Source organism: Stylophora pistillata, chromosome 10 (assembly GCF_964205215.1).
Source record: "Stylophora pistillata chromosome 10, jaStyPist1.2, whole genome shotgun sequence".
NCBI lineage: Eukaryota > Metazoa > Cnidaria > Anthozoa > Scleractinia > Pocilloporidae > Stylophora > Stylophora pistillata.
In genome coordinates this window covers 11,446,409-11,471,698 of record NC_142528.1, presented here as the reverse complement: position 1 = coordinate 11,471,698, position 25,290 = coordinate 11,446,409, and the positions used below count along the sequence as shown (strand labels likewise).

At 39.1% G+C, this 25,290-nt stretch overlaps 1 protein-coding gene and 1 pseudogene across 2 annotated transcripts; both read left to right on the top strand.

Moving 5' to 3' along the window:
* Positions 1 to 295: 295 nt before the first annotated feature.
* Positions 296 to 10,735, top strand: LOC148721799 (acid-sensing ion channel 2-like). Its single transcript, XM_088736720.1, has 7 exons — positions 296 to 1,654; positions 4,879 to 5,856; positions 6,227 to 6,380; positions 7,053 to 7,112; positions 7,473 to 7,617; positions 8,381 to 8,472; positions 8,949 to 10,735. Exons 2-7 carry the CDS (start codon positions 4,915 to 4,917, stop codon positions 9,083 to 9,085), a joined length of 1,530 nt encoding a protein of 509 aa, XP_088592846.1. The 5' UTR covers positions 296 to 1,654; positions 4,879 to 4,914; the 3' UTR covers positions 9,086 to 10,735.
* A 1,100-nt stretch (positions 10,736 to 11,835) lies between these two features.
* LOC111321580 (acid-sensing ion channel 2-like) lies at positions 11,836 to 21,745 on the top strand (annotated as a pseudogene). Its single transcript, XR_015992564.1, has 6 exons — positions 11,836 to 13,586; positions 15,954 to 16,931; positions 17,302 to 17,455; positions 18,039 to 18,098; positions 18,458 to 20,179; positions 21,008 to 21,745. The product of XR_015992564.1 is annotated as an acid-sensing ion channel 2-like (transcript).
* Positions 21,746 to 25,290: the final 3,545 nt, after the last annotated feature.

Below are 25,290 nucleotides of genomic sequence, written 5' to 3'. Positions count from 1 at the left end.
ACCTTGAGTTATTTAACAGAATGGCGGAAGGAAGGGACGGTGGAACGCTGGATCAGCGGAATGGCGGAATATCTTGAGACGCAAAATGACTCTACTACACTCTTGCAGTATAACTCGACATTGTATTCATGGATCTACAAAGGGCGGTTGTAATTAAAGTAAGTGAAGTAACAAGCAGGTCAATAGCGAAATGATAATGGAAATTGTGTCAAGAGGTTGAATTTAAGTTTATTCGAACGGACTGATTAACTTTCTATTTAGGAGAGTCAAAACGCTACAGAAATTTTAAGATTTATGTTTCATGAGCAATTTACCCAAAGAAATGTGAGGGGGAAGGCGTTGGCGATAGCAGTGAAGTCAGTAAAATCACCGGATAGTATCACTGCTGTGAGAGAAAATATAAATTTTGCCCCCCGTAGAACACAGCCGTGATGTATATTTATGTCTTATGTACAGCGTAGGATGCCCGCAGAAGTTGTAATTCCAAGAGTAACAACAATAATGTACGCGACTGTGAAAGAAGAAGCAGAATAAGAAGAGGACAAGTATCCTTGTCGCCAAGGCTGCATATCCACCTTGCCACCTTATTATTCTTTTAACTTGTTCTTATTGTAGATACACGTACATTTTTGTAACGAGTCTTTTTCTAAGACTCATCAATATCACGTGTTTAAATAAGTTTTTCACATTCTTACTTTCACTTCAAGGTAATTTCAACAGTGAGGTATTGCTATGACGACTAAGAAGAAAAACTGAAGACTGGCAAACTTCGCCTCCCAAATGCAGCTACTTTTACAGAACCAGAGCCGCTGTCATCAACCGCAAAGATAAACCAAGTAGAAAAATTGAAGACTGGCAAACTAAGCCTCTTAAAAGCAACTTCTTTAAGAGAACCAGAGACGCTGTCATCAACCACAAAGATAAAACAAGATCTTGAGCTGCTGGGGAGACCTTCCTGGGCAACAACGAACGCTTGAAACTCCTGAATAAATTTTTTTATTAGACTCCGCCACCTCCCAGCTGTAAAAATTCTTAATTATCAACTGCATTCTAAATCCAAAGCACAGGTAAATGAGTTGGGTATTTAGTCTAGCAGGTGTTTAAAGTCGATGAATTGACGAGATACGCTTCCTCTCCAACAGCTCCGCTGACACTCGGTGTTAAAAGCGCGCACTGGAAGTTTCTTCAATGAAGCTTACAATTTCAACACGTTTCAAGATTCCTCTGGAATGTTTACACAGGAGACAGCCCGACAGAATGTATTCCTTAACTTTTAGCGTCTTCGCTGTGGGGGTCGCCATACCGAACACATTTTAGCATCGCATCGAGAGAAACTTTTTTTTGACAGGACAACTAATTTTTGCCGTGATTAGTTTGTTACGCTTGTCATTTAAGTTTAGTTTGATCGAAAGGTTTCTACGCAGAATTTAAGTCCCTTAATGTGATACATACAGCTGTGTAATCCATATTGCCTACGTCACACAAATGGAAGATCAAATTAGGAATGTAAAACGTGCTGCTAGATGTTTCAATGTACTTCCATAAAAAAACTTGCACCCACACACTCAAGAAATTGACTGAGGGCAACTCGCTTATACAACAGGAAGCTATGGGTGACGAGGAGTTTCGAACATTTCCAAGACAACGAATATAGGTTAGATTGAAAGGTAGTTTATTGAAAACTGACAGAAACTAATTTTCTATGTTTCGTTAACCATAACTTATTGAAATTTTGTTGTCACACGTCCCTGAAACAAAGCTATTGGCGCCGACTAGTTTAGGAAGGGATCTCCGACTATGTAATGCGCGTCGAAATTAACACTTTTACAAGTACACGGTTCATACGTAAAATGTTTCAAAGAGCGGAATTGTATCCTTCATTCGCACGGAAGGATTCAATTCTTGATAATAGACTCGAATATGGGCTTCATATTCCACTCAAGTGGCGTTTACCTGAAGAAATTTTGTGCACGGGAGATGTTTCAAATTTCCGTTTTAAGCTATTTCTAGTTAGATGCATCCGTCTGATGATATAACACATCTTTCGTTATATTCCTCCACGTAAAAGGCTATAATAGGTAATCCATAGATTCACGGTTTGCACATTGTTACGATTTGTATAAAAAAAAAAGAAAAAAATAACATATCATAGATCGAATTCAATTCTTGATCAGGTGAAAAACATTTACCAAAAATATTTTCGAGACTCAATAAAAGCTAGGGAAGAACTATGAATAATTTATAAAGGCTGATAGTTTCGAAAGAAACTGTTTGGGGCTGCGTCGGTGGGAGTAACGAAATAATTTGGATATATCAACAAAGTTGAAATGGTAAATTGGCCACCGTAATGATTACAAAAGCTGACGTTTCGAGCGTTAGCCCTTCGTCGGAGCGAATAGAGGAATTGCACTTATTGCAAAAAGATATACATCGACGAAACAGGCAGAAGACTAGGTGACCGATTCCGAGAACACCTTCGAGACGTGGATAGGAATGACAAGGACACATCGAAACCAGTCGCTAGACATTTTAATTTACCTAATCATTCTAAGCAACATATGGCAATCTGCGGTCTTTCCTTGCACTTAGGTGGCACGGAAAGCCGTAAAAATCTTGAACAAAAGCTCATCTTTCAAACCGGCAGTCTAAATCCCACAGGGATCAATGAACGCTTTTCATTCCACTAATTTATTCATGTTTTTCTCGTTGCCATGCACCCACCAATAACGTAGCTCCATTTTCTGCCTTTAAAAGCACACACAACCCACAATTCCTCTATTCGCTCCGACGAAGGGCTAACGCTCCAAACGTCAGCTTTTGTAATCATTACGGTGGCCAATTTACCATTTCAACTTTGTTGACATATCCAAATTATGAATAATTTATCTAAGTAGTCGATTTATCCTACTCGCTTTTGAGCTTGTAATCAATTATGATATGCCAGTATAATAGATTCTATCATGAAAGGGATCAGCACCACGTCCCAAAAAAGAAAAAAAATCTCAAATTAAAAAAAAAATCAAAACAAAATTTTTCACATGACATCAAGCTTGAAAGGGATCAAAACCATGATAACGCAAAATTTTCTCTCGAAAGACAACAAAACTTGCTTTTCACCAAAGGTAGAACTATAACAGTATTTGCTGCCTTGTTTGGGAAAAAAAGCATCAAGAAACATGGTCAACTAAATACAAACTAAGATTGAATCAATTATAAGATAAAAAAGCCTCTAGAGTCGAACATGCGAGTATAACAACCACATATTCATAAAGTAGAGAGCGATTTTTTTGTTTGCCTGTGTAAAGATTCAAACACTCTTCGAACCTTAATCCTTGAACCCACAGTTTCTTGCAAGGTAAATTCTGATTTTGCGTTAATTTAAAATTAAGCTTCAAGTTTTCCATAAAATTATTTCCATGAAATGTTGGACTTAAGGCAAGTATTCATGTGAAAAAGTCACTTCGTAATGCAATCACCCAAGTAAACTTTGAGTAAGGAGAGGGCATGCTTATGTCAAGTACATTAGGTTCCGTACATGCCCAAATTTCTATGTTTATCTAAGAGTTATTTTGATGTATTGGGTGTATTTTTAGTATCCCGTGAATAGTGTGTAAGATGACGATTTTTATGAAGACGAGTTGATACAATGTATGGCGCGTAGATGAGTTGATACAATGTATGGCGCATAGTTGTAGGAATGGCATCCTACAGTAACGTATATTATTACACGACTCGGGCAGTCAGAGGGCCAATAACTAAAATAAACCAATCAAAATGCTCTATTCCCGGTCAATATTCTCTCAGTATTCAAGTGAAAAAGTCACTTCGTAATAATTATCTCATTCACACCAAAACAAAAATATTTTAAAGCTGTTTTGTCTGTCTGTCGACTTCAAATGTAACGCATAGTAACTACTCGAATTTTATGGAAAATTCAGTTTTTCAGTACTCTGTTTCTGATTTTAACTCAGTTAAACCTACTTTAACTTAATATGTTTTGCTGGCGTAAATCGGGTATAAGTTTATAAATAGAGGATATTACATGGCCGCGCGGGGATGCAAATTTTATCTTCGACTCCTGAAAGTATCTCTCACGAGTGAGCTGCGCTCACTCTTGAGAGATACTTTCAGCACTCGAAGATAAAATTTGCATCCCCAAGCGGCCATGTAATGTTCTGTTTATTATATAGATTTTGATGAAATTTAAAATCAACCGACCGCGCGCCTGAGCGAGAAGCTCTATTGTAATTGGGTAATTATGTTGGTCACCATGGCCACACCAATATCCTGACACTTGAAAGATAAAAATAGTATCTTCACTGCGCGCGGTGAAGATATGATTTTTTAGTAAAAAGAGAAATCCTGGTATTTCATCAGTATCTATATACTAATATACAATACATAGCGCTCAGTTGCAGGTATGGTATCCTACAGTAACGTATAATATACCAGAGAGAACCAAAAATGGAAAACATTTGTTAATTACTCCAGTATGGACAGATACTAACTAAACTTGTGATCTTCTGTGACTTAAACCGTCCGTCATGCTTATCTTTGTTCCAAGTGATCGTTGGTGAATATGAGATTTTTTTTGTTTTACTGAATTCACAACATTTTTAACCCGCTATTTAATGCCTGTTAGAGTTCACTGAAAACTGGGATTGGGATGAGAAGTTATTCCCGAAAAGACCTGTATAATGCCAATAAATTTTATCGGAAGATAACATTGGGAAGTTCACTTAAGCTCAGCAATGTGCTCCATACTATATAATACACTCGTTAGGGAAGTCAAAAACACAAGCCAATTGAGAAATTGTCGCATCCGTCGATAAAGGATATCAGAAAAACAGTAAGATATGTTTTTATTCGTGCTTTCAGCCTTCAACGTCCAGCTAACCAACTTCCTACGCCATAATGATCCCTGAGGAGTCGACGGAGCCTGCCACTGCCTCATTTAAGGAAGTGATCAAGTCAAAGTCTCCTCTTTTATCCAAATGGAGAGAATTTGCAACAAACACAACTGTCCATGGGCTTCGATATGTCATCCAAACGTCCCTACCTAGTTATAGACGAATGGTTTGGGCACTTCTACTCGTTGCGGCCTCAGGTGCTTATTTTTACAATTCAACAAGAAGCTTCAAAAAATATTTTTCCAGACCAATAAAAACTGAAATTTCGCAAGAAACGCCTCTGGATGGCTTGAAATTTCCAGCAGTTACAATCTGCAATTTCAATCAGTTCATGAAAATGAAGATAGACACAACTGACGAGGACGAATATTTTGAAAAATTGGGATTAAACATCAGCGGATGCAGTGAAACACGACGTGTTCGTGGTAATCTGACATGTGGCCAAGCTTTATTATGCGCTTTCGTTGATTTTGGTCCTCTTCTAGTGGACAACTGTGACTTTTCAACCAGGCACAGAATAATGAGTGTCCTTAATCACTCGAAACGTATCTATGACGAAAAAGAATTCCTTTCTAAGTATGGGCATGACCTCTTTGGCGATAGAAGCATGAGTGGACCTTCAAAATACTGTGTTTTTGAAGACGAGGAACAAATAAAATGCTCAGAACAACACTTTGTTCCAATTGTTACAAATGGTGGCATCTGTTACACGTTTAATTCTGGTTACAATGGATCTGCGAAGATTGAGCTGTTTCGTTCTGTATATGAAGGTTCAGATCTTGGTCTGACCATTGCATTAGACGTTCAAACGAATGAGTCCACCTTTAGCAGTTCTTCAAGTGGCTTAAGTGTCATTGTTCATGACCAGGACACCTTTGTAAACTATCATTCTGGGTTTAAAGTCCAGCCCGGCACACATGCGTCTGTCGCAGTCAAGCTGACTCAGGTAAGAATACATACGGCATTTTACTTAAGATGCCATCTATGAAGCTGTATCCGCCAAAAATAAAAAAAACAAACAAACAAATCGGCGTAATGCAGCTAGGTTTGCCCTAATATCATCGATATCCAACGTTTCCGAGAAGCCATCTTGCATTTTTATTGATCACACTCGAACAAATCTGAACGGTTTGGCCATTCTTGTGCACTACTGAACTCAAAGTAAATCACATCGAGGTAAGCCTCAATGTAGAGGTCTCAGGAAATAGTTTTCCATTCCGCCGAGAGGTAAGTTTGTGGAGCTCCTCACTCCACCTCACCCTTACTGTTTCTCTGTCTTGATGTATACTATTTTAAGCTATTTTATTGTTTTTTAGTACAAAAGACTCCCATCGCCCTATAGAACAAATTGCAGCAAAGTGGATAGTTTGGCAGGGATCAAGTCATATACGAAGGATGGCTGCATCTATCAGTGTCGGTCAAATCACAGCATGGATAAATGCGGATGCCGACGAGATTATGCTTTACCAGGTGGTATAAAATTTTAAATGTTTTTCATTTTCGTTCAAGATATTATTAAGTTTTTTTGAAAAATGCCTCGTCAGAAAAGCATTTATCAGTAAGACATAAGACACTGTATCACAGAGTCGCCTGTTGAATCTACGAATACGCTCGCCGTGGCTTCCTTTGCTTTGTCCAACTTAATACCTTTTTTGACTGTATTGTTCTCAGAATTGTAGTCAAAGATTTTCCACTTGATAAATACGAATTGCATGAAAATTATAAAGTGCATAAGCTACTGAGCTACATGCCCTCTTCACATTTTTTGGGATTAAGCTGGTAAACCCAGGCCCATCTTGCTTTCATAAGAATGACCCGCGCGAGCCACGGCGAGCGTATTCGTGGATTCAACAGGCGACTCTGTGATGCAATTTCTTATGTCTTACTGATAAATGCTTTTCGTGCCCTTGATGTATGGCTTGCAAGGTTGTTGCTATTCGGATGCACATCGAGAGCTCTACAAAAAAAAACAAAAGAAATTAGTGAGAAATTCTTATAAGACTCTCTTGCATATATTCGCTTTCAACTCATTTTGTGCTGTGATGTAACTTATTAAGAAGGCGTTTCTTCCAGCACTACCGTAATGAATCATTCCAAAGTTGTGCGCCTTTTTTTAATGTCCCTATTGATGTTTTCGTCTAGATCTGCGGGGTTTGCCAGTGTGTTCCTTTCAAGACCGTCCATGTCTTCAAAAACCAAAAAGTAAGGAAACGATTGTTTTTAATAAATCGTTCTCACTCTCCCAGTGACCAGTTACACTCGTCTGTTGGTTCATTAATTTGGCCGCTATTTCACTAAATTTCAAGCCAATATGGCAGCCAGGACATCACGTGAAAGCGTTTTACAGAAAATCGTTATTTTTATTGTGATTCTCTTCTTGAATTAGAGACGAATTTAGACTTCACTTGACACTGTACTTGAAGGAACTGGGTGATTGATTTTCTCCTATGTTCGAAGGCGTCACCTTCCTAGAGATAATTCTTCACTGGCGACGCCTATATTAAACACCGTAGAATGTGCGATAAATTTTTCAGTGTTTGTTTATTAATGAATGACTTTCAGAGGAGTTTAACCTGACAGAATGTGACTGCAATACTGCATGCGAGCAGACGGTTTATGAATCACGTGTCTCATATTCTAAATTTCCGGACAATACGCTGTTAAGGATAATGGGACAAACTTATAACTACAGCAAGGAATACCTCAGGTAAGTTAGCCATCATATAAGTGGTCAGCTGACTTTGGATGGAGGAGGGGGGGAAGGAGAACTCTTAAAGGAGCCAGCATTCTTGAGTGAGAATAAAATGTGAAATCGAGGCTCTGAGCATGATGTTTTCAGATTCTCAATTGCTAAAGAGTCAGTAAGTTACCTAGTATTTTAAAAATGGTCATCCGATGATCTGAAAATCCAACGAAGATTGCCACCACTTTTTGTCCTCCTGAGTAACCTGCGTGGTAGCTCACTTTTCCTCATAACATCCCTTGGCGATCCGATTGAAAATAGGACCCAGAAAATTGCATTCTTTTGCTCCGATAACAGTCGTTTGGAACCCAGACCGGCAGGTACTGATCAACTTTGGGTTGGTCTTTTGAATGTGTGGCCAGGTTACCGAGTGGCTTTTCGTACAAGCTGACTCTCTTTTAAATGGGTATAGCTTTTTAATTTTTGGCTCCTTTTTTCCCTGACATTATTAATGAACTCTCTGATCCCTCCTTTTTTGACTGGAGTGCACTGCAAATTTCTAAGACATCTTTGAAGGTTTCCTCCAACCTTTTTTCTTTTTTAAGAACAGCCACCCTGCTACTAAACTCTCTCAATTGTTATGATCTTTATAGATCCTTTGGTTTTCCTTCTCACCAATGCAATCATTGATACTATTTTCCCGTTGACTTTGTTAAAATAAATACTAGTAATATTTTTGTTTCTATCAGATGAATACATTTTTGTGTTTTCTTTTTCAATTTGTAAGTGAGAACTTTGTCTATCTTCAAGTGGGATTTCCGTATTTGTCTTATGAGAAACGCGAAGATGTTCCTAGCCACACGAATGAGAGCCTCTTTGGTAAGTCAAGAATCATGAGGAAGATCGACCCCATTTAAAATCAAAAACGCTTTTGTCGACCAATCCTGCAAAGAAAAAAAGAAAAAAGAAACGGAAAGCAAAAATTTACCGACTTTAGTGGCGTTTTCCAGATTTTCTCAGTGATTGGATCTATGCCAGAGTAACAGCTGGCTCTACTAAAACCAATTCGTCGCTGTATTTTCACAGAAAAAACGAAATCACCCTCCCTCCCTTTCTCCCCGCCCCCTCCCCTCTTCCCCACTACTTTAAAGGATCTAACCCTAACCTTCAGCTTCGCACTGCGTGGATTTTTTCTTAAGAAAAAGCAAAACAAATAAACACTAAGAAAAAAGGGGAAAACATTCAAGAAAAAGACCAATCCGCTATTGGCCTGTCGAGATAAATTAATATTTCTTCTCATCTGACATTACCCTTAAAGAAACAAAAACGTATATCATGAAAGTAATTTTTTTTAGGTGAGCTTGGAGGCAACATGGGTTTGTTCCTCGGGTGCAGTGTTCTGACCATCTGTGAGTTCCTCGACTTTCTTTGGGAACTCCTGCTATCCAAGATAAGGCCACATCCTGTAGCAGTAAATACGACGCCTGCATAACCAGCGCAAATAGCTGTTACTAAACAGTTGTGATGTCAGTTTATGCAAATTAAGTTAAACATAACTCAAGATAAGTGTGGCGTATGGGTGAACAGCTAATGGGAAAGGAAACCTTTATTTACTTGTTTATTTAGAGTAATCATTACTTTAAGTTTACGTTACGCACCTGGTATAGGAAACACGTATCTCGTATTTCAGCCCTGCGCACGCATTGCTGCAGGAGTGCGCTGAAATGTTGACTTTTTATTAACATCTAATAAACTTATCATCGATGGTATAACTGAGAGTCAGTGTGCAAGTTTCACAACCTGATTAATCAGGCCAAAGCTAGCTTACGATAAGTGTTCCTTCGTTCTTTATTTTGTTTGTTTGTTTGCGTCGTGTTTTATACATAGTTCATGGGAATGCTGCAAAATTGGAATGAATTCAATAAATAACACAGAAGTATCAGCACAAACCTTGTGGCCCAATATTGTGACACCCACCTTTAATCAGTGCTATGTTTGCCAGGAAAGCATTTCTTCACATTTGTCAATTTAATAACCCGGAAGTCCTTCATTTTCGTAAAATTCTAATCCATTTTGTAAAAACTGGAAAGCTTATTTAAACAAACCAAGGTGAAAAAGGTATGCAGTTTTACAAAATGCTTTCGGTAGGTCCACGTCGACTGATTTTGAATGACTTGGATGGCATATCTGTAAGTAATCATGTTGACAAACCACTGTTAGAACATAGCTAGCAGAGTCGCGCAATCAAATTCATTATACGTGAGCGTGCTCAAAATCCCGATACTGCACGCTGATAGCGTCAGCAAATCCGACTTCGCCAGAAATTTTTTTTTCGCGCGAGCGGCCATTGTTAGCGCGGGGAAAAATAATATATTTCGCGACAATAATGGATACAAACAGAAACTCGGCCTACAATTCCGAAAACGAAGACAATGTTTCGACCTTTTCCCTTGAGCTAGAGTTCTTAAATGAGGCAGAAAGAGAGAAAAACAAAGGAAAAGGAGACTCGGCATCAGCGCCGTCACGATTCGCTTCAACTGATATTGTTGTCCGTTTTTCGCGTCGGATTTGATGCACAATTCCACCGGCTATGTTCTAAAACAATTGGTTCATGCTTTCAGCTGTGCACTATCGAGTTATGGAGCACGTGGGAAGTTTGGAGAGCACTCAAGAAGCTAGAGTTTCCCTCGCCCATCGCCTCGGGCAACTCTTACGCTTCTTCCGTACTCTCCAAACTTCCCGCGTGCTCCATAACTCGATAGTGCACGCTAAAGCATGAACCAACTGTTAAACATCAATAATTGCAAATCATTCTTCATTCAAGGGTAGATGTTTAAATCAGCCTGTTCTAGATCTGAGGGTTGAAAATTGCTAGTGACGAGTGGCTAACCCCATATTTCATCAGTTAAAGAAAGGTTTGTAATTAGAAATGAGGAGAATACAAAACGAGACGAAACCGCTTTTATTCAAATGTCTGAGACTCGTGCCCCGGGTCCGGTTATACTGGCAGCCATTTAAAGCTACCCACAATTCCTCTAACCTCAACCCACAATTCCTCTATTCGCTCCGACGAAGGGCTAACGCTCGAAACGTCAGCTTTTATAACAGTAACGGTGCCCAATTTACCATTTCAACTTTGTTGATATATTCAAATTATTCCATATTTCATTGGTTGAAGAAAGGTTTGTAATTAGAAATGAGGAGAATGCAAAACAAGACGAAACCGCTTTTATTCAAATGTCTGAGACTCGTGCCCCGGGTCCGGTTATACTGGCAGCCATTCAGAGAACATGTGGTTTGAATGAGAAATTCTCCTTCCACTGTAAGTATTGAGACCAGCACAAGTAGCGCAAGCGTCAGCCACAACGCAGAAGATCAGCTGGAAAAGAGGAAAATATCCTGCAATTCGCACGACATTTTTTTCTATTTCTCTTAAGAATTGGATGGGCTTGTGCTTGATATATTAATCAACCAGTAAAGTTTTGGTCAAATTATTTTAGTTTGATGCGAGCCCTGCCAAAATTTGGAAAGTGAAAAAATTTTGCCAATTATTGGTTTGCCAAAATTGGAAAATACTTCAATTCGTCCGGGTACAACCCGGCCCTTTTTCTCGGAGAAATATCTCAGTAGACGTTGTAATTGTTTCTTTTCAAGTTAGAATAGATTCCTGGGTTGATACACGCGCATGCAATAAACACCAAACCAATGCAAGATCTTTTCTTCCTTTATTCCTTTTCCTATTCCCTTGGGCGTTCTTCTATCGAAGCGGTCAACTGAAATCACCACGCGAAGAAATTACCGATGTAGTGTGCGATCATAGTTTTAAGAATAATCTCAATTTGCGCAACGAGCGCGTGGCAATTAAAAGAACCAAAAGAAATATGAAAAACTAGCGATAAGTTTCACGTAGAATCACAACTTCGAGTTAACATAATCACAAAATAAATTGTTGCTTGCTAACGTTTGCGGGTCTTGATTCAAGTTACTCTATCGAGAATTACGGTCTAACCCGTCTTCTATTTAAGTAACGATCTTGATTACACGGAGTCTTATCCTGAAGTGAAACGCTAACTACAATTTTCTGTCTTAAAAGAACTAATCACAGAGGCGTTATTCAAAAGAAAATATTTCCCAGCTTCTCTCAGAAGCGGTAACATTCAAATTTAACGGAAGCGATTACAGACGTGATCTGCACATTATGCAAGCTTTAATGAAGCATTTTTTTCTTTGAAACGAGAGCATTTTACTGTTTGAGTCAGCGACTTTTGCCGAAAAGGACCGCTAAATTTGCTAAGCTAGCAAGCTTCGGAACACGATACCTTGAGTTATTTAACAGAATGGCGGAAGGAAGGGACGGTGGAACGCTGGATCAGTGGAATGGCGGAATATCTTGAGACGCAAAATGACTCTAATACACTCTTGCAGTATAACTCGACATTGTATTCATGGATCTACAAAGGGCGGTTGTAATTAAAGTAAGTGAAGTAACAAGCAGGTCAATAGCGAAATGATAATGGAAATTGTGTCAAGAGGTTGAATTTAAGTTTATTCGAACGGACTGATTAACTTTCTATTTAGGAGAGTCAAAACGCTACAGAAATTTTAAGATTTATGTTTCATGAGCAATTTACCCAAAGAAGTGTGAGGGGAAGGTGTTGGCGGTAGCAGTGAAGTCAGTAAAATCACCGGATAGTATCACTGCTGTGAGAGAAAATATAAATTTTGCCCCCCGTAGAACACAGCCGTGATGTATATTTATGTCTTATGTACAGCGTAGGATGCCCGCAGAAGTTGTAATTCCAAGAGTAACAACAATAATGTACGCGACTGTGAAAGAAAAAGCAGAATAAGAAGAGGATAAGTATCCTTGTCGCCAAGGCTGCATATCCACCTTGCCACCTTATTATTCTTTTAACTTGTTCTTATTGTAGATACACGTACATTTTTGTAACGAGTCTTTTTCTAAGACTCATCAATATCACGTGTTTAAATAAGTTTTTCACATTTTTACTTTCACTTCAAGGTAATTTCAACAGTGAGGTATTGCTATGACGACTAAGAAGAAAAACTGAAGACTGGCAAACTTCGCCTCCCAAATGCAACTACTTTTACAGAACCAGAGCCACTGTCATCAACCGCAAAGATAAACCAAGTAGAAAAATTGAAGACTGGCAAACTAAGCCTCTTAAAAGCAACTTCTTTAAGAGAACCAGAGACGCTGTCATCAACCACAAAGATAAAACAAGATCTTGAGCTGCTGGGGAGACCTTCCTTCTTGATCATCAAGAGCCATGGCAACAACGAACGCTTGAAACTCCTGAATAAATTTTTTTATTAGACTCCGCCACCTCCCAGCTGTAAAAATTCTTAATTATCAACTGCATTCTAAATCCAAAGCACAGGTAAATGAGTTGGGTTTAATTTAGTCTAGCAGGTGTTTAAAGTCGATGAATTGACGAGATACGCTTCCTCTCCAACAGCTTCGCTGACACTCGGTGTTAAAAGCGCGCACTGGAAGTTTCTTCAATGAAGCTTACAATTTCAACACGTTTCAAGATTCCTCTGGAATGTTTACACAGGAGACAGCCCGACAGAATGTATTCCTTAACTTTTAGCGTCTTCGCTGTGGGGGTCGCCATACCGAACACATTTTAGCATCACATCGAGCGAAACTTTTTTTTGACATGAGAACTAATTTTTGCCGTGATTAGTTTGTTACGCTTGTCATTTATGTTTAGTTTGATCGAAAGGTTTCTACGCAGAATTTAAGTCCCTTAATGTGACACATACAGCTGTGTAATCCATATTGCCTACGTCACACAAATGGAAGATCAAATTAGGAATGTAAAACGTGCTGCTAGATGTTTCAATGTACTTCCATAAAAAAAACTTGCACCCACACACTCAAGAAATTGACTGAGGGCAACTCGCTTATACAACAGGAAGCTATGGGTGACGAGGAGTTTCGAACATTTCCAAGACAACGAATATAGGTTAGATTGAAAGGTAGTTTATTGAAAACTGACAGAAACTAATTTTCTATGTTTCGTTAACCATAACTTATTGAAATTTTGCTGTCACACGTCCCTGAAACAAAGCTGTTGGCGCCGACTAGTTTAGGAAGGGATCTCCGACTATGTAATGCGCGTCGAAATTAACACTTTTACAAGTACACGGTTCATACGTAAAATGTTTCAAAGAGCGGAATTGCATCTTTCATTCGCACGGAAGGATTCAATTCTTGATAATAGACTCGAATATGGGCTTCATATTCCACTCAAGTGGCGTTTACCTGAAGAAATTTCGTGCACGGGAGATGTTTCAAATTTCCGTTTTAAGCTATTTCTAGTTAGATGCATCCGTCTGATGATATAACCACATCTTTCGTTATATTCCTCCACGTAAAAGGCTATAATAGGTAATCCATAGATTCACGGTTTGCACATTGTTACGATTTGTATAAAAAAAAAGAAAAAAATAACATATCATAGATCGAATTCAATTCTTGATCAGGTGAAAAACATTTACCAAAAATATTTTCGAGACTGAATAAAAGCTAGGGAAGAACTATAAATAATTTATCTAAGTAGTCGATTTATCCAACTCGCTTTTGAGCTTGTAATCAGTTATGATATGCCAGTATAATAGATTCTATCATGAAAGGGATCAGCACCACGTCCCAAAAAAGAAAAAAAATCTCGAATTAAAAAAAAAAATCAGAACAAAATTTTTCACATGACATCAAGCTTGAAAGGGATCAAAACCATGATAACGCAAAATTTTCTCTCGAAAGACAACAAAACTTGCTTTTCACCAAAGGTAGAACTAGAACGGTATTTGCTGCCTTGTTTGGGAAAAAAAAGCATCCGGAAACAGGGTCAACTAAATACAAACTAAGATTGAATCAATTATAAGATAAAAAAGCCTCTAGAGTCGAACATGCAAGTATAACAACCACATATTCATAAAGTAGAGAGCGATTTTTTTGTTTGCCTGTGTAAAGATTCAAACACTCTTCGAACCTTAATCCTTGAACCCACAGTTTCTTGCAAGGTAAATTCTGATTTTGCGTTAATTTAAAATTAAGCTTCAAGTTTTCCATAAAATTATTTCCATGAAATGTTGGACTTAAGGCAAGTATTCATGTGAAAAAGTCACTTCGTAATGCAATCACCCAAGTAAACTTTGAGTAAGGAGAGGGCATGCTTATGTCAAGTACATTAGGTTCCGTACATGCCCAAATTTCTATGTTTATCTAAGAGTTATTTTGATGTATTGGGTGTATTTTTAGTATCCCGTGAATAGTGTGTAAGATGACGATTTTTATGAAAACGAGTTGATACAATGTATGGCGCGTAGATGAGTTGATACAATGTATGGCGCATAGTTGTAGGTATGGCATCCTACAGTAACGTACATTATTACACGACTCGGGCAGTCAGAGGGCCAATAACTAAAATAAACCAATCAAAATGCTCTATTCCCGGTCAATATTCTCTCAGTATTGGACCGGGCACTGTCCCGAATGGTCCCGAATGATACCGCACTCGTGCCCCTTTGAACTTCAGTCGTATGATAAATCTCTTATTAACCAAGCTTGCTCGGGGCCGTACTGGAAGAATATAGGCCCTCGCCCTTTTTTGTATGGACCTCGCTGCGCTCGGTCCGTACTGTCAAGACCTCGGGCCGATATTCTCCCAGTACGGCCCTCGCGCTTGATTAATAAAAAAAAAAAAAAAATATATATATATATATATATAACTGCAGACAGTGCACACTGTTTCGACCTATGTGGGTCTCATCAGTGAGACATATATGAGTGACACATCTATATGTCTATATGTCATCTATATATCATCAGTGACACATATATATCAGTGAGTGTATATATATATATATCAGAGAGAGCCAAAAATGGAAAACTTTTGATAACTACTCCAATATGGACAGATAACAACTAAACCTGTGTTCTTACGGTGACCTAAACAGGGAATTTAAACCACTCATCGTGCTTATCTTTTTTCCCAATGATCCTTGGTAAAAAGGAGATATTTTTTATTTCTTTTTTTTTTTTTTACTGAATTTACAAACATTTTACCCCATTACTTGATGCGTGTCAGAGTTCACAAAAAACTGGGATTAGGAGGAGAAGTTATATCCGGAAAGACCTGCATAATGCGAATAAATTAATTTTATCGGAATATAGCATCGGGCAGCTTGCTGAAGCACAGCAGTATGCTCCATACAATTGGTACACTCATTAGGGAAGTGAAAATCACAAGCCAATTGGAGAAATTGTCGCAACAGTAGATAAAGGATATCTGAATAAAAATAAGAAATGTTTTTATTCATGCTTTCAGCATTCAACGTCAAACTAACCAGCTTTCCACACCATAATGATCCCCGCGGAGTCGACGGAGCCTACCAATGCCTCATTCAAAGAAATGGTCAAGTCAAAGCCTTCTCTTTTATCCAAATGGAGAGAATTTTCCACGGACACAACTGTCCATGGGCTACGATATATCGTCCAGACGTCTCTACCTAGTTATAGACGAATAGTTTGGGCACTTCTATTCCTTGTGGCCTTAGGAGCTTATTTTTACAATTCAACAAGAAGCTTCAAAAAATATTTTTCAAGAGCAATAAAAACTGAAATTTCGGAAGAAACGCCTCTGGATGGCTTGAAATTTCCAGCAGTTACAATCTGCAATTTAAATCAGTTCATGAAAACGAAGATAGACACAACTGACGAGGACCAAAATTTTGAAAAATTGGGATTAAACATCAGCGGATGCAGTGAAACACGAAGTGTTCGTGGTAATCTGACATGTGGCCAAGCTTTATTATGCGTTTTCGTTGAGTTTGGTCCCCTTCTGGTGGACAACTGTGACTTTGCAACCAGGCAGAGAATAATGAGTGTCCTTAATCACACGAAACGTATCTATGACGAAAAAGAATTCCTTGCTAAGTATGGGCACGACCTCTTTGGCGATAGAAGCATGAGTGGACCTTCAAAATACTGTGTTTTTGAAGACGAGGAATAGATAAAATGCTCAGAACAACACTTTGTTCCAATTGTTACAAATAGAGGCATCTGTTACACGTTTAATTCTGGTTATAACGGATCTGCGAAGAGTGAGCTGTTTCGTTCTTTATACGAAGGTTCAGATCTTGGTCTAGCCATTGCATTAGACGTTCAAACGAATGATTCCACCTTCAGCAGTTCTTCAAGTGGCTTAAATGTCATCGTACATGACCAGGACACCTTTGTAAACTATCATTCTGGGTTTAAAGTCCAGCCCGGCACACATGCTTCTGTCGTAGTCAAGTTGAGTCAGGTAACAATAGATACGTCAGTTTACTTAAGATGCCATCCATGAAGCTGTATCCGCCAAAAATAAAAAAACAAACAAACAAACCGGCGTAATGTAGCTAGGTTTGCCCTAATATCATCGATATGCAACGTTTTCGAGAAGCCATCTTGCATTTTTATTGTTCATATTCCATCGAATCTGAACGACTTGGCCATTCTTGTGCATTACTGAATTCGGAGTATATCATATCGAAGTAAGCCTTCATGAAGAAGTCTCAAGAAATATTTTTCCCTTCCGCCGAGAGGTAAGTTAGTGAAGCTCCTCACTCCCCCTCACCCTTACTGTTTCTCTGTCTTGATGTATACTATTTTAAGCTATTTTATTGTTTTTTTAGTACAAAAGACTCCCATCGCCCTTTAGAACAAATTGCAGCGAAGTGGATAGTTTGGCAGGGATCAAGTCATACACGAAGGATGGCTGCATCTATCAGTGTCAGTCAAATCACAGTATGGATAAATGCGGATGCCGAGGAAATTATGCTTTACCAGGTGGTATAAAATTTTAAATGTTTTTCTTTTCCTGTCAAGATATTATTAAGTTTTTATAAAAATACCTCGTCAGTAAAGCATTTATCAGTATGACATAAGACATTGTATCAAAGAATCGCTTGTTGAATCCACGAATTCGCTCGCCGTGGCTTCCTTTGCTTCGACCAACTTAATACATTTTTTGACTGTATTGTTCTCAGAATTGTCGTCAAAGATTTTCCACTTGATAAAAATGAATTGCATGGAAATTATAAAGTGCATAAGCTACTGCGCTACATGCCCTCTTCGCATTTTATGGGATTAAGCTGGTAAACCCAGGCCCATCTTGCTTTCATAAGAACGACCCGCGCGTGCCCTGGATGTATGGCGTGCAAGGTTGTTGCTATTCGGATGCACATGGAGAGCTCTACAAAAAAAAAATTAGTGAGAAATTCTTATAAGACTCTCTTCCATATATTCGCTTTCAACTCATTTTGTGCTGTGATGTAACTTATTAAGAAGGCGTTTCCTCCAGCACTATCGTAATGAATCATTCCAAAGTTGTGCCCCCTTCTTCGAATGTCCTATTGATGTTTTCGCCTAGATCTGCGGGGTTTGCTAGTGTGTTCCTTTCAAGACCGTCCATGTCTTCAAAAAGCAAAAAGTAAGGAAACGATTTTTTTAATAAATCATTTTCACTCCCCCGGTTAGCGGTTACACTCGTCTTTTGGTTCATTAATTTGGCCGCTATTTCACTAAATTTCAAGCCAATATGGCAGCCATGACATCTCGTGAAAGCGTTTTACAGAAAATCGTTATTTTTATTGTGATTCTCTCCTTGAATTAGAGACGAATTTAGACTTCACTTGACACTGTTCTTGAATGAACTGGGTGATTGATTTTCTCCTATGTTCGAAGGCGTCACCTTCCTAGAGATAATTCTTCACTGGCGACGCCTATGTTAAACACCGTAGAATTTGCGATAAATTTTTCAGTGTTTGTTTATTAATGAATGACTTTCAGAGGAGTTTAACCTGACAGAATGTGACTGCAATACTGCATGCGAGCAGACGGTTTATGAATCACGTGTCTCATATTCTAAATTTCCGGACAATACGCTGTTAAGGATAATTGGACAAACTTATAACTACAGCAAGGAATACCTCAGGTAAGTGACCCATCATATAAGTGGTCAGCTGACTTTGGATGGAGGAGGGGGGTGAAGAAGAATTCTTAAAGGAGCCAGCACTCTTGAGTGAGAATAGCGTATAAAATAAAGGCTCTGAGCAAGTTTTCAGATTCTCAATTTCTAAAGAGTCAGTAACTTACCTAGTATTTCAAACATGGTCACATCAAGAGAAATCGGGGACATTTCGAACCCGTTACGAAATGTCAGCGGTATATCGTATTGCAGACAATTCCATATGGCGGCGGAGGAAGTGAAGTGAACACGTTCTATTTTCGTAAAACCCCACCAGAGAAAGGTCTGGTACCTTTGTATCCTAGAAAGCCAAAGGAGACGTCAAAACAAGGAAAATGGCGGCCAAATTGTACAGTTACTGGGACTTGTATCTTTCGTGTTCTTCCTTCCTAAAATTGGGGTCATTAAAAATGGCGTATTTCGGTTTTGAGCTCTGTGAAAATACGAAGAGTTTCCCGGTTCGAGGAATATTTGTGGGCCAACATATTCGACCGTTTACGAGCGATTTAGTAGAAAAACATCTGCAGAATGCATATAGAACTACGCAGTTGCGAATCTTCACAAGGTTGTTCCCTCGACAAAAGAATTGTAACACCTAGTCGAAGCAGACGTTAAGAGTTTGTATGGTAAAATGGAGTCAGAATTATGAGTTTACTCGTATACCTTGGGAAAAGGTAGGTTTGAATTTCAGTATTTCTTTTTCGTAGCGATGGACGCTTTAACCGATGCAGGCTGCATTTTCAAGTACGCAGCGAAAGAATATCCCATTCTTAGACAGCTATTTTGAAAAAACAATCATTTCCCATACATTTTCTCGGCGCCATTTTGCTTGTAACACGAGAACCGCCTCCGCCATCCCAAATTTCTGGCAATGTCTGAAGTTCTGAAAATCCAACGAAGGTTGCCATCACTTTTCATCTTCCTGAGTAACCTACGTGGTCGCTCACTTTTCCTCATAACATCCCTTGGCAATCCAATTGAAAATTAGGACCGAAAAGTTGCATTCTTTTGCTCCGATAACAGTCTTTTAGAAACCAGACCGGCAGGTAATGATCAACTTTGGGTTGGTCTTTTGAGTGCGTGGCCAGGTTATCGAGTGGCTTTTCGTAAAAGCTGACTCTCTTTTAAATGAGTATAGTCTCTTAACTTTTGGCTCCTCGTTTCCCTGACATTATTAATGAACTCTCTGATCCCTCCTTTTTTTGACTGGAGTGCACTGCAAATTTTTAAGACATCTTTGAAGGTTTCCTCCAACTTTTGTTTTCTTTTTAAGAACAGCCACCCCTTCTGCTAAACTCTCTCAATTGTTATGATTTTTATCGATCCATTGGTTTTCCTTCTCACCAGTCATTGATACCATTTGCTCGTTGACTTTGTTAAAAAAATACTAGTAATATTTTTGTTTTCATCAAATGATTACATTTTTGTGTGTTTTCTTTTTCAACTTGTAAGTGAGAACTATGTCTATCTTCAAGTGGGATTTCAGTATTTGTCTTATGAGAAACGAGAAAATGTCCCTAGCCACACGGATGAGAGCCTTTTTGGTAAGTCAACAATAATGAAGATCGGCTCCATTTAAAATCAAAAACGTTTTTTTCGAACAATCCTGCTAAGAAAAAAAGAAAAAAGAAACGGAAAGCAAAAATCCACTGACTTTAGCGGCGTTTTCCAAATTTTCTCGGTGATTGGATCTATGCCAGAGTAACAGCTGGCTCTACCAAAACAAATTCGTCGCTGTGTTTTCACCGCCCCCCCGGTTAACTCAAATGGTTAGAGCGCCGGATTGTGTTGGGCGGGAGGTCGAGGGTTCGAGCCACGGTCGGACCAATAATCATCGTCTTAAAATAACTGAGGAGAATTTGCTACCTTTCTATAATATCAAGAAAAGGATAGATATTCTAGTCTTCTCGGATAGGGACGAATAAATGGAGATCCCGTCTCGTGCAGGGTTGGGGTAGGAGACGTTAATTTCCCATACACGAGATTACTGTGTGATAGGTGTCCTCCCCTGGGGTGGAATGGTGGGTTTTTATTGTTGTGAAGGCCGTAAGTTAGATAATTCTTTGGGTTAATTACGTCACCTTCGTTAAATAAAGAATATTGTATTGTATTGTATTGAAATCACCCTCCCTCACTTTCTCCCCGCCCCCTCCCCACCACTTAAAAGGATCTAACCCTAACCTTCAGCTTCGCACTGTGTGGATTTTTTCTTAAGAAAAAGCAAAACAAATAAACACAAAGAAAAAAGGGGAAAACATTCAAGAAAAAGACCAATCCACTATTGGCCTGTCGAGATAAATTAATACTTCTTCTCATCTGACATTACCCTTAAAGAAACAAGAACGTATATCATGAAAGTAATTTTTTTTTAGGTGAGGCTGGAGGCAGCATGGGTTTGTTCCTTGGGTGCAGTGTTCTGACCATCTGTGAGTTCCTCGACTTTCTTTGGGAACTCCTGCTATCCAAGATAAGGCCACGTCCTGTGGCAGTAAACGCGGCGCCTGCATAACCAGCGCAATTGGTTGTCCCTCAACAGTTGTGATGTCAGTTTATGCAAATTAACATAACTGAAGATAAGTGTGGCGTATGGGTGAACAGCTAATGGGAAAGGAGAGATCACAGAAGAGTGTGTTTCATTTCTTTTCTTTTTGTACAGTATAGTATGAACCATGTATAGTTGGCTTGCCTGAGAGCTGATTTCCAGTATATCACTGGGAAAATCCTCCCCCATTTTTTGAGCTAAATGCTGGAATCGAAATCTAGTTAACTGAAGTAAGGCGGATATGTAGCTCTGCGACTGTTTCAGAGTGAATAACAAAAAGAAATTACAAACAAAAGAAGGTAGTAATACATTGTGCTCAAAGCGGATCAAGCAGAGACTGCAAATGAATCCCTTTTACAGCCTTTTTAGGAACCTTATCTCTGATATTTATTCACACTTCCGTTTAGGACTGTAATTCCGCTTTTCACGCCCTTTGAGGCTTACGAAGTATAGAGCAAGAACAAAATATTTAAGGTGCACATAATAAAACATTATTCATAGAATACGAGATGAGACAACCGTTGGAATAAGGCTTATATATTGGACATAAAGCATTGATTCTCTCGAGCTTTTATTACTCTTTTTGTTACCAGAATTTACTCTGAGTATTGAGTGATAAGACTCACTCTGAGATCTGTCTCAGCATAGCTTCATCCTGAGACACTCCCGTGACATTCATTGTGAACCCTGGAATGTTACCGTCATGTTTCTCACATGAATGCCTCCACATTACTGAACTTTGCTCTCTCTGTTCCAAAGCTCACAGATGTTCCTTCCCACGGGTGTGTGCACTTCGTGACGTCTCCCCGATGTATCTACTGCGGAAAAGTTGACACACTAGCTCAAAAGTGACACCGGTACTCCGGCAAGGGCCTTTTCCACCGGTGCTGCAGACAAGACACTTGATGTTGTTACATCGATTTTCCCTGAACGTGTCTGACCTCTGCAAAATCCGCTTTAGAGTCACACCAGACTGCTCGACCACTTTGACCTTGAATCCTGCTCCCTTAACCTCTTCCATGTACCGATTTTTCAGCTCCGAGGCTGGAGTTGCTGGCACGAATATCACCGTGTCGAACCCTCCCTTTCTGTACCAGGATTCCCGCTTTTCTCTTCTCTTCTGATCTCGTTCTATCCGCTTCCATTCTCTCGGTCTGTACAAGGATTGCTCACCACTCGCGTCTAGCTCTATCATACGGTTGTATGCTTTCAGTGCTGACCGCACAATCTCCGTTCTGAACTTCAGGTTATAGCCAGAGTACTGTAGGCGCAACATCATGTGGTTCACGAGGCCGACAACAACTTCCCAAGGAAGCTCCCTGCTGCAGTTGCGTAATATCCTCAAGACCCCTTGAGGATATTACATGACGGTAACATTCCAGGGTTCACAATGAACGTCACGGAAGTGTTTCAGGGTGACGCTATGCTGAGACAGATCTCAGAGTCAGTCCATATCAATAATGTTCAACAAGATCAACTGATAAACACGAAGAGCGAGTAGAATTATTTCAGGATCCCTAGTGCTGTTGTCACACAATCGTGAATGAGGCTACGAACATTTCATCATGTGACTATTGCACAGTGAAACTGAGTCCTAGTCTGTTGTAATTAATTTATTTAATTGTCTATCTGTTGTTATCATTGTTATTTGTGTTGTTAGTGTAATTATTGTGGAATATTGATTTTATTGTTATTGGTGTTTTTTATTTTTTAATTTTATTTTATTATTTTTTTTGTCATTTTTTAAGTTTGTTTTTCTTTGTTTGTCTACTTTGGTGTTGTTGTTTTATCAGTTTTACTTTAGCGTCGTTGTTGTGCAACTAGATACCAGGTTATTGCTCGTGCAACGTTATATGCTCGTGCAACGTTATATGACGTGGTCTGGATATTTGAAATTTCTAACGAAACAACGAGACGAAACGAAACATCGCATACAACTGAAGAGGTCTGTGGACGAAACTAGTTTTGTAGTAGGCGTGTTTTAAAGTGCGTTGAAAGTTGATTTTAATGAGGCTTTGTTTTCAATATGATCTGCATAATCAGCACTATATAAATATAATTGTGTTGTTAATAAACGGGAAAAAAACGCGCATATGGATACGTGAGTGGAAGACGAGGCGGAGCCAACTGAGTCACTGACGGTTCTTTGACGTCATCTGTGATCTGTTAGAGAGATTTAACATCGCTTTTATGTGAAACGGGAAAGGCAGGGGTGACCACTTGACCTTGTTATCGCGCCATTTTCTCACGTTTGCCGGTTGCGCTTTCTGTTTCTACGTGAAAGTAACCTGTTTCGCGTTTGCCGTGTACATTAGATTTAGCTTAACTTTTTCTCTTACAGCGTAGAAGCTATTGCCGGATGAAGGGCATCAAAACTGTTCCTTGTAAGTCATCCAAGGGTGCCTTCAAATACACCATGACGTGAGCTTATGCGAAGCTAAAACAGCAAGGTTCACGCTATTTGACATAAAAAGTGAAAGGACAAGCCGACGTTTGCCGTTTCACGTAAACGCGGTGCTAAATCTCTCTATTACTTTACAGAGCCACGGCAACATGGAATCTACTAAAATGTTGTCAATGGTGACGTCATCTATGAGTCTGGCGGTCCTCCAATAGATCAGAAGTATGAACCTATCAAAACGCGTGTATAGAATCACTGCACTCACTTGTTAGAAATATTATCAGCACTCGAGGATAAACTATGTCACTTTGCGGCTGTATTACATGCTCTATTTAGCAGAGTCCTTTGCTAACTTTGTTATCCTTTGTAAGTCACTTGAAATTCTGCACCTTGCATAGCAGAACTGAGTTTGATGAGAAATCTTTATTTACTTGTTTATTTAGAGGTACCATTACTTTAAGTTTACGTCATGAAAACACGTTTTTTTTATTTCAGCCCTGCGCATGCGTTGATGCAGGAGCACGCTGACATGTTGACTTTCAACATCCAATAAACTTGTCACTACTGGTATGCTTGTGAATCAGTGTATATGTTTCACAAACTGTTTAATCAGGCCCAAGCTTAAGATAAGTGCTCCATCGTTTTGTTTGTTTTTTGCGTCGTGTTTTATACATATTTCATGGGAATGGTGCAAAGTAGGAATGAATTCGATAAATAACACAGAAGCATCAGTACAAACCTTGTGGCCCAAAATAAGTTCCATCAATATTGCTATATTGGCAATAGGAAATACTTTATCCTTCTGAGCTCTTTTAAGCGTTATTTTCTAAATTTGGTACTGTAACAATGAAAAACCTTCTTTTCTTATTTCTTAGAAGCTCGTCTAGGTGTATTTATTAGTACTTCAGAAACACCCACAAATCTAAGATTTCGCTCCTTTAGTAGACAGTGTCGGTCAAGAAGTTTTGACTTTCTAAAAAGGCTCTCAGTCTCAGTAGTTTGGGACGTCTTCACGTCTCTGCTAAGACAAATTTTGAAATCCTACTTGAAGATAGACAAAGTTCTCTCTTAAAAATAAAGTTAAAAAAGAAAACAAAAAAATATATTTATTTGATGGAAAAAAGATATTTCCGGTCTTCTTTTCCCAAAGTTGCCATTAGTGAAAAAGTGCCACACGCAAAGGAAAAGGAAAAGTAAAAATCATAAAAATGAACTGAGAGGTTGGCAGCTGGTTTGGTTCTCCTTAAAGAGAAAGTTGAAGGAAACCTACAAAGATTTCTGATAAAAAAACTGAAACACACCCAGTTTAACCCTTTGAATACGAAAAAGACCATATTTTTTCAGTTGTAATTTGGCGATACAAACTTAACCTCACTTTGTTGGTCCTTACATGGATCATCCATTACAATATTTGCGATTTCAGACACCACGGGCTCAGACCTTGGGGTCACATGACCTAGATCAACAGTTCGTGTTTGGATGCGTTCAAATCGATTCGGTTTCTCGCTTTTCTGGCCGTTTGTAAGTGTTTTTCGAGCCATTTTCCCTCTACAGAAGCCCTCACGACGGCATCATTAAGCTGGGATGTGGGTAGAGGCAAGCCTCTGAAGGAAAACAGAGGTGAGAGATGGTTCCATGTAGACTGGACCGCCAACGATGCTTTACTGCCAGCTTGGCGAGTTCACAAGTGAAGTTGTCTCTCGGGCCCATCT

Bases quoted from the DNA above. Each gene is read 5' to 3' on its own strand.
- LOC148721799 (XM_088736720.1), top strand. From the start codon at position 4,915: ATGATCCCTGAGGAGTCGACGGAGCCTGCCACTGCCTCATTTAAGGAA. The intron at 5,857-6,226 runs GTAAGAATACAT...ATTGTTTTTTAG, and splicing joins TCGCAGTCAAGCTGACTCAG to TACAAAAGACTCCCATCGCC. The intron at 7,618-8,380 runs GTAAGTTAGCCA...TCAATTTGTAAG, and splicing joins TACAGCAAGGAATACCTCAG to TGAGAACTTTGTCTATCTTC.